This window comes from Babylonia areolata, chromosome 13 (assembly GCF_041734735.1).
Source record: "Babylonia areolata isolate BAREFJ2019XMU chromosome 13, ASM4173473v1, whole genome shotgun sequence".
Classification (NCBI taxonomy): domain Eukaryota; kingdom Metazoa; phylum Mollusca; class Gastropoda; order Neogastropoda; family Buccinidae; genus Babylonia; species Babylonia areolata.
The window spans coordinates 2,104,056-2,114,055 of NC_134888.1; the positions used below are offsets into that span (position 1 = coordinate 2,104,056).

The 10,000-nt window shown below is 45.1% G+C and overlaps 1 protein-coding gene across 1 annotated transcript in view; it reads left to right on the forward strand.

Moving 5' to 3' along the window:
- LOC143289310 (uncharacterized) overlaps positions 1 to 8,581 on the forward strand; it is a 55,691-nt gene extending 47,110 nt beyond the window's left edge. The window contains exons 13-16 of the mRNA XM_076598310.1: positions 522 to 630; positions 2,141 to 2,308; positions 7,634 to 7,894; positions 8,529 to 8,581. Coding sequence (XP_076454425.1) covers positions 522 to 630; positions 2,141 to 2,308; positions 7,634 to 7,894; positions 8,529 to 8,581 — 591 coding nt within the window. The remainder of the gene's footprint in view (positions 1 to 521; positions 631 to 2,140; positions 2,309 to 7,633; positions 7,895 to 8,528) is intronic.
- Positions 8,582 to 10,000: the final 1,419 nt, after the last annotated feature.

Below are 10,000 nucleotides of genomic sequence, written 5' to 3' on the forward strand. Positions count from 1 at the left end.
CTCCCCCCCCCCTCTCTCTCTCTGTCAGCTAGGTGACCGTAAAAGTGTGGTGTGGTGTGGCGTGGTGTGTGGCGTGGTGTGTGGTGTGGTACGGTGTGGTGTGGTGTGGTGTGTGTTGTGGTGCGCTGCGCTGTGATGTGATGTGATGTGGTGCTGTGGTGTGGTGTTGTGTGTGGTGTGGTGTGGTGTGGTGAGGTGTGGTGTGGTGTGGTGTGGTGAGGCAGATTCGTGACTATAGAGATAAGCGATGTGAAGTGAAGTGAAGTGAAGTGACATGAAGCGATGTGAAGTGATGCGCTGCGCTGTGATATTATACGATGCGATGTGGTGTGGTGTGGTACTGTGTGGTGTGGTATGTGATGTGGTGGTGTGGTGTGGTGTGGTGTGGTGCGATGTGATGTGGTGTAATATGACATGACGTGATGTGATGTGATGCGCCGTTATGTGGTGTGACGTAATGTGATGTGACGTAATATGAGGTGACGTAATGTGAGGTGACGCAATGCGGTGTGACGTCACAGGTACGTGACGACAGCGAGGACCGTGAGGACCAGACGCCGGCAGCCTCCATGTGGAACGTGCTCCTGCCCCTACTCATGGACTTTGAGGACGTTCTGCAGAGATACACAGGTGTGGGTCTATCTATCTTCTTCTTCTTCTGCTTCTTTTTCATCTTGTTCTTGTTCTTCTTGTTCTTGTTCTTCTTGTTCTTCTTCTTCTCCTCCTCCTCCTTCTTCTCCTCCTCCTCCTTCTTCTTCTGCTTCTTCTTCTTCTTCTTCTTCTTCTCACTCTTCTTGTTTTTGTTGTTGTTGTTTTTCAAACAATTGATAGGCATTATACTTAGCATCAGCATAGAATTAAGGACACTTTGTTTAGCCAACGTAATGTGTGAAAAGAAAGAACACAATCCATATATTATTTTCTATTATCCCCCCCCCCTCCCACCCCGACCCGCTCTCCGCTCTCCCCCCGCCCCCTAAAAAAAAACCCCATCCCAAAACAAACAAACAAAAACCCCCAACAAAAAACAACAACAACAAAACATATGGAGTATCTTACGAACCAACGTCTTTCCTTTAGTTACCCATACACGAATACGCAAAAACACCCCATTACACAGTTCATAATAATAATAATGATAGCATTTATATAGCGCCGAATCTTGTGCAGAAACAAATCTAAACGCTTTCACACCAGTCATTCACACGCATGCATAATTCTAAAAAGAGGTGGGTTTTCAGGCCAGACTTAAAAGAGCTGAGTGCGGAGACCTGACGAAGCGAAAGAGGAAGTTCATTCCAAATACAAGGTCCAGAGACAGAAAAATAACGGCGTCCAACAGTCGAGTGTGTGAATCTGGATATGCGTTAACAGAGTGGATCCGAAGCCGATCGTAGAGAGCGAGATGTAGAGGTGAAGGCAGCCATAAAGATTGGAAGGGGCAGATTTGTGAATACATTTATAACATAGAATGCTGATCTTGTATTTATTCTGTGTGAGACAGGGAGCCAGTGGAGATGTTGCAAAATAGGAGTGATGTGCTCAGATCTTTTTCTTTCTGAGGACGAGTCGGGCAGCAAGAGTTTTGTATGCGCTGAAGGGACTGAATGGATGAAGCAGGCAAACCAGACAATAGGGAGTTACAGTAGTCAAGGCGAGAGAGAATGAGAGAAACGACAAGTCTAGATGTTCATGTTCACCTGTCTTCTTCTCCTCTTCTTCTTTGCGTTCGACAGCTACGCAGTCAGGGTCGAAGTCCGAGGGATGCCACAAACTCGGACGTCCGGTGAAGATCGGCTACCGTCCCCCCAGAGCTTGGTGTTGAGGTCAGCACCCCCAGGCCAGGACTGCTGTCGCATCTTCTCATACAGGGGGCAGTCTTGGAGAATATGGGATGGGGTCTGGTCAGCCTGGCCGCAATCACATAGGGATGTGGCTGCCACTCCAATCATCTTCAGGTGTGCTCGGAGGCCGCAGTGTCCTGTGCGAAGGCGGTAGATGGTAGTCTGGTGTCTTCTCTCCAGGGATCTTGGTGTGCCTGGTAGCCTCCGTTCAGGGTGACCCAGCCTCTTCGGAAATCTGCTGCGGAGGAGAGTTTTTGCTTCATGTTCACCTGTCATCCCTTTCCCTTCCTGTCCAGGTGCTCTGGTGGAGAGGCGGACTCAGTGCCCGCTGTGCAAAGAGGCCAGCTTCCCCGGGGAGTGGCTGACGCCCAAAGAGACCCAGGGGCTCAGCACGCGCACGTGCAGCGCGTGCGGGCAGCACGTGGACACCGCCTTTCTCGTGCAGCCTCGAGAAAAGAAACGAGGTATGGTGAAGTTTTCGTGTGAAGAGATTAAAAAAAAAAAATTAAGAGAGAGAGAGAGAGAGAGAGAGAGAGAGAGAGAGAGAGAGAGAGAGAGAGAGAGAGAGAGAGAAAAGAACAACAAAATAAGTTGTTTTGGTTTGTACTCGTGTTATTATGTGTGTATTTCGGCTGTCTTTGTCCACATTTTCCATTTCTCTCTCTCTCTCTCTTTGCCACTCACTCTCTGTCTATTTTGTATTAAATTGCATTGTATTGTATTCTTTTTTGTCACAACAGATTTCTCTGTGTGAAATTCGGGCTGCTCTCCCCAGGGAGAGCGCGTCGCTACACTGAGAGCGCCACCTTTTTTTTCCTCTGTGTGTGTGTGTGTGTGTGTGTGTGTGTGTGTGTGTGTGTGTGTGTGTGTGTGTGTATTGATTTTTTCCTGCCTGCATTTTTTATTTGTTTTTTCCTATCGAAGTGGATTCTTATACAGAATTTTAGCCAGGGACAACCCTTTTGTTGCCGTGGGTTCTTTTACACGCGCTAAGTGCATGCTACACACGGGACCTCGGTTTATCGTCTCATCCGAATGACTAGCGTCCAGACCACCACTCAAGGTCTAGTGGAGGGTGAGAAAATATCGGCGGCTGAGCCGTGATTCGAACCAGCGCGCTCAGATTCTCTCGCTTCCTAGGCGGACGCGTTACCTCTTGGCCATCACTCCACACATATTTGCATGTTTGTCTGTCTGACTGTCTCTTTTCACGCATGCATGCAGACACGTACAAACACACACACACACACACACACACACACACACACACACACACACACACACACACACACACGCACACGCACAAACACACGCACAAACACACACACAAACACACGCACAAACACACACACGCACAAACACACACACACACAAACACACACAAACACATACACACACACTCTCTCTCTCTCTCACAGACCTGACAGATCGCACGCCCCTTATGGTGTGTGTGTGTGTGTGTGTGTGTGTGTGTGTGTGTGTGTGTGTGTGTGTGTGTGTGTGTGTGTGTGTGTGTGTGCGTGTGTGTGTGTGTGTGTGTGTGTGTGCGTATGTGTGTGTGTACGCTGGTAATTGAAAGTGAGTGAGAGAGAGAGAGAGAGAGAGAGAGAGAGAGAGAAGGGGGGGGGGTGAGGTTGATCAAAACCACACATCCAAAACAATCTATATGAAATGTATTTGCCATTTCAGTGATTATAAATCGCAATAGATTCAAGCGAGCACCCTCAGCTGGAGAACAGAACGTGAGTGCGTCACAGGGCGTGTGACGTCATAGTATGATGACGTCAAAATGAACTAACTTTTTGGCCATTTCTCACCGTTTGCAGTTTTGGTTGTTTTGTTTTTTTTGGTCATTAATATTAACTTTTGTTTCTAATTACCATCTAGTGAAACCAACTTAGATGTGCTGTGTGGTGACGCATAGAGGAATTTAAACACACACACACACACACACACACACACACACACACACACACACACACACACACACACACACACACACGATGCTTGTTTTGTTGTGGTAGAAATAACCGTTTATGTTACGGTGGTTGATATTTTCTTTCGTTTGCTATTTTGTTTCATGATTGTTTTTCTTTCTTTTTCTAGTTTTTTTTCCCATCTCATTTTATTTTGTTTTCCTGTTTTATTTTGATTCTTTAGATTTTATTCCAAAGAGTTTATTTTTTTTTTACATTCCACTTGAATTCAGCTTCATTTACTTTGCTTTGTTCTATACATGAGTTCGATTCTTTTAACCAGTTCGTGTGTGTGTGTGTGTGTGTGTGTGTGTGTGTGTGTGTGTGTGTGTGTGTGTGTGTGTGTGTGTGTGTGTGTGCGTGTGTGTGTGTGTGTGTGCGTGCGTGTGTGTGTGTGCGTGTGTGTGTGTGTGTGTGTGTGTTTATATTTTTTTTCTTCGTTCTTTCTTGAAAGAAGAAAATGTTTAATCGATTCGACAACATATCATTTTCGAATAGTATTTTGAATTATACTCTCTCTCTCTCTGTGTCTCTCTGTCTGTCTGTCTGTCTGTCTCTCTTTTCATTTTCATTTGATAAAAAAAACAAAAAACAAATTCACTTTCCACAACATGTAATGTTTGGAGTTTCTGACTAGTTTGAAATGAGGGTAACTCTATGTAACCCATGATTTTTTTCTTCCATTGTTTTAAAGATGTGTGTGTGTGTGTGTGTGTGTGTGTGTGTGTGTGTGTGTGTGTGTGTGTGTGTGTGTGTGTGTGTGTGTGTGTGTGTGTGTGTGTGTGTGTGTGTGTGTGTGTGTGTGTGTGTGTGTGTGTGTGAGTCATTATTTATCTAGTTATTCATTTTTTTTCCCCAAAATAATAATTGTGTGGCTTTGACCTTTTTTTTCGTTTTTTTTCACCCCAAGTAGTTTATGTTTTTGCTCTTTTGTTTGCTTGGCTTGGAAAAAAAACCCCAATAAACCCCCAAACAACTAATCGCATGGGTATTAATGTGTGACTTATCAAATTTGTTTTGAATATTTTTGCAGATTTGTTGTTGTTGTTGTTGTTTTTCTTGTGCCATATATACTATGTGATTCTCTTTCTAGCATTTCAGATAATAAATCAGAGAGAGAGAGAGAGAGAGAGAGAGAGAGAGAGAGAGGGAATGCGAATGCGAATGAGAATGTGAATGTGGATGTGAATATTTTAGTCTGAGAGAGAAAAAGAGAGAGAGAGAGAGAGAGAGAGAGAGAGAGAGAGAGAGAGAGAGAGAGAGACAGACAGACACACACACACACACACAGAGAGAGAGAGAGAGAGAGAGAGAGAGAGAGAGAGAGAGAGAGAGAGAGAGAGAGAGAGAATGCTAGTGCGAATGAGAATGAGAATGAGAGTGTGAATGCGAATATATTCTTCAGATTAGGCCACAGTCCCTGTGTGTGTGTGTGTGTGTGTGTGTGTGTGTGTGTGTGTGTGTGTGTGTGTGTGTGTGTGTGTGTGTGAGAGAGAGAGAGAGAGAGAGAGAGAGAGAGAGAGAGAATGGGATGGAGCTTAGAAGGACGATTCTGAAAAGTAGTAGTAGTAGTAGTAGTAGTAGTTGTCGTCATCATCGTAGTTGTAGTAATAGTAGCATTTTTATCGTTAATCTTGTTATTCTTATTATTTTCATTATTCTTTTTAATAATAATACAAAAGATGAAATAAAAAAAAGCATGAAAATATGTAGTAGTAATAATAATAATAATTTGTTGCAGTAGTAGTCGAAGTAGTGGTTGAAGTAGCAGTAGAAGAAGTCAACAGTATCACTGCAGTCTCCGTTGTGGTATAAAGATGTTGGCTTCTGATTGAATTGAAGTGGGTGTGGTGGGGGTGGTGTTGTTTCAATTCAGCTTACGGTACAAGCGAGTGTGTGTGCGCGCGCGCGCGCGAGTGTGTGTGTGTGTGTGTGTGTGTGTGTGTGTGTGTGTGTGTGTGTGTGTGTGTGTGTGTGTGTGTGTGTGTGTGTGTGTGTGTGTGTGTGTGTGTGTGTGTGTGTGTGTGTGTGTGTGTGTGTGTGTGTGTGTGTGTGTGTGTGTCTGTGTCTGTGTTTGTGAAGTCTGTGTGTATGTGTATGAACGAGTGAGTGTGTGCGAGTGAATGAGTGTGTGTGTGTGTGTGTGTGTGTGTGTGTGTGTGTGTGTGTGAGTGTTTGTTTGTGAAGTCTGTGTGTATGTGTATGAACGAGTGAGTGAGTGAGTGAGTGTGTGTGTGTGTGTGTGTGTGTGTGTGTGTGTGTGTGTGTGTGTGTGTGTGTGTGTGTGTGTGTGTGTGTGTGTGTGTGTGTGTGTGTGTGTGTGTGTGTGTGTGTGTGTGTGTGTGTGTGTGTGTGTGTGTGTGTGTGTGTGTGTGTGTGTGTGTGTGTGTGTGTCTGTCTGTCTGTCTGTCTGTCTGTCTGTCTGTCTGTCTGTCTGTCTGTCTGTCTGTCTGTCTGTGTCTGTTTTGTCTGTGTGCGTCAATGTGTGTGTGTGTGTGTGTGTGTGTGTGTGTGTGTGTGCGTGCGTGCGTGCGTGCGTGTGTGTGTGTGTGTGTGCGTGCGTGCGTGTGTGTGTGTGTGTGTGTGTGTGTGTGTGTGTGTGTTGGCTAACGACTCATTGAATACCAGTACACATGCAAGCAAAAACAAAAATACACTCACACACAGCAGCGCAATTGATCTGTTTGAATATTCATTATCACATGCACGCACACACGAACAATTGTTCGCGCACTTCACAAGCATACATATTCAGTTTGGGAAGTGTTGACATTGAAGCATGCTTTAATTTGTCGTAATTTGCTAAGTTAACTGTTATTTAATTTGGTTTTGTCAAATCCAAATATTTCTAGTTAAAAAGCTTCAAATATATACCAACCACTTTACAATGTTTGTCAATGACCAATCAAAAGAGTCCTGAAATTCGCTGATTGTCGGGAGAATAATTTGCTGGGTAAATCATTTTCCCTGGTGGCGGCGATAGTTTGAACATTACAAGTACAATAAAAAAAAAATTCGAATGTCAGATTCTGGAGCATTTACATAGAATGGACAGACTAAGTGAAGCGATATTTATGAGCTTATAATGCTGTAACTTCTCCTTGAGTGACCAAACTGAACTGAACTCATGCAGAAACCCCTAACATGAAGCACACGAAACACACAAACAACTCAAGAGAAGCTTGATAAAAAGTGCTGCACACACAGTCCTAGTTGTATGATCGCTGTGTAATCTGATCGAATGACACAGGAATCGAATGATGAGCGCCCAGTGGCAGCCGTCAGTCGGCTCTGCCCAGGTAGGCAGCATGTTGTGTAAATGACACCCCCGTGTTTGTAAAGCGCTTAGAGCTTTGTCTTCGACCGAGGACAGGCGCTCGTACAAGTGTCCATATCAATCAATCAAAAACGCATAAATGTTTTTTTCTAACAGCAATATTCGTTGTTGTTTTTTTCAGAAGCTAGTTTAAATGAAGTAAAAGAAACAAAAACAAAACAAAACAACAACAAAAAACAACATTCACCGAGGATAGGCGCTGTATAAGTATCCATATCAATCGATCAAAAGCGCATTAATGTTTTTGTTTCTTTTTCCTAACAGCAATATTCGTTGTTGTTTTTTTTAGAAGCTGGTTTAAATGAAGTAAAAGAAACAGAAACAAAAACAAAACAAAACAAAACAACAACAACAAAAAAACAACAACATTCTCCTGAAACAGCTAGCTCCACAATCCTGAAGAAGAAAAACACAGGTCCACATCCTTTATTCATCCATCCTCCATCCCCCCCACCCCCTCATACCTTTCTTTACAGATGACGTCATGCGCTGCCTCGTCAGACGTACCCTCCGGCGCCGCGGGGCGGTAGTGACGTCAGACATCGAGGCCATGAGCAGGTTGACGTCCCCTAACCCCGCACCCCGCAGGGCGGCGCTGCTATCGCCCGACATGGATGACATCATCAGCCTCCCGCCTCTGAGGGTTCTTGGCAGGGGATCTCCGAATCTGAAGGATCACCGCCTGTCGGATCCCAGAAACGACGACGACGAGGAGGAGGAGGAGGAGGAGGAGGAGGGTGAGAGAGGGGTGGGGGTGGGGGTGGGGGTGGAGGGGTCGGAGGGGTGGGGGGGTGGGGGGGAGATCGCCGGAATGGATTTGAGGACCGTGTGACGGATGTGAAGATCCTGATGGTGATGTGACGGATTCGAGATCCTGGGAACTGTGTGACAGATGCGAGATCCTGATGGTGATGTGACGGATGCGAGATCCTGGGAACTGTGTGACAGATGTGAGATGCTGAAGATGATGTGACGGATGCGAGATCCTGATGATGATGTGACGGATTCGAGATCCTAGGAACTGTGTGACAGATGTGAGATTCTGCAGATGATGTGACGGATGCGAGATCCTGATGATGATGTGACGGATTCGAGATCCTAGGAACTGTGTGACAGATGTGAGATCCTGAAGATGATGTGACAGATGTGAGATCCTGAAGATGATGTGACGGATGTGAGATCCTAGGAGCTTCGTAAAAAGAGATGTAAAGTCCCCGAAGACGTTGTGACAGATGTGAGATCCTGAGGATGATGTGACAAAATTGAAGATTCTGAGGATAGTGTGACAGATGCGAGATCCTGAACATGATGCGACAGATGCGAGATCTCGGACATGATGACAAATGCGAGATCATGAACATGGTGTGACAGATGTGAGATCCTGGGCACGAGGTGACAGGTGCGAGATCCTGAACACGAGGTGACAGATGTGAGATCCCCAAAACTCGACGTGACGGAAGTAACTCCTGAAGACACAGAGAAACAGATGCCAGATCCTCAAAACTGAAGTGACAGATGTTCGTTCCCGGAAGATGCCGTGACAGATGTGGAGATCCCGAGGTGCAGTGTGACACGGGCGCTGTGTTGCAATATCACCGAAGGGATTGAAAATCAGATCGTGAACACTGTCTGATTGACTTAATTAAAAAAAGATTACACCGAAGCCCCAGCACTTTAACCCTTTCACCGCCAAGCTCGCATTTATGCGCAGGCGTGGTAGAGGACCCATGTCACTGAAAGGTGACCATTCATTGGTCTGTTATCCATGAACCTACTGCTCTCAATGTTCGGTGGTAGGATAAGGCCATTATTTTCTATACATCGCCAAGGAAGTCCCCAGCTATTCTTAGCCACTGTCTTTTCTGTGTTTATACCACAAGGGAATTTTGTACTCTAAATTGACTGGCGGTGAAAGGGTTAATTATTCATGGAAACGCTAACATTATGAGCCACCGCTGAATCGGGGGAACGAATGGGATCCTTAGCAAAATGAGCGATTATCCTTGGATTTTGAAGACGACTGACGTGAGATTGTTAACACGTCTTTAAAATCCCAAAAGGGGGTGGGGTGGGGGTGGGGGCAGGGGACTGCAGATGTCAGAGAATAGGTTTTGATTCTTTGGGCCAGCAGGAAGGGAGGGATGTTGATATTTTCCTATTTATTCGTTTATTTATTTATCTATTCCTTTTGTATATTTGTATATTATTTTCATTTAAAGAATCTGTTTGGTTTCTTATGGTACATTGAATCAAAGCAAGTCAAACGGTGCATGACCGGAACGGTACCACGAGAAAGAAGACCCACGGTATATAAAAAAAAGGAAAAAAAAGAAGAAGAAAGAAATTGTATGATATATTTATCAGATCTGCAGAGAAACTTTCGTTCATTCAACACTACTGTGTATGCTCGATGCTGCGAAACCAAAGACAAGAGATTGGTCCTCAAGTACAGGTAAGGTTAAACCTACAAGTCAAAAGAGGATTAATTCCTCGAACATTCTGGGAAAAAGAAAAGGGAAGGAGGGGAGTGGGGGGGGGGAGGGAGGTTGGGGGGGGGGGGGGGTGAAAGTTGAAAAAAGGGAGATAAGAAGAGAGAGGATGGAAGGGTGGGTGTGTGTGTGTGAGGAGGGGGGCGGGGTTATGGGGAAGGGGGGGGGGGGGGGACAAAAACCCCGATCTTTCTCGCGTTGTTTAATTAAGACTGCTTTCTGGACCAGTTAAAACAAACAAACAAATAAAGGTGAAGGAGGCACCGTAGGCAGAATGGGTAAAGGCGTTGGACTTTTGATCCAGTGGTTTAGGGTTCGATCCTCCTAGTGTGTCCCTGGGGAAAGGCACTGTGC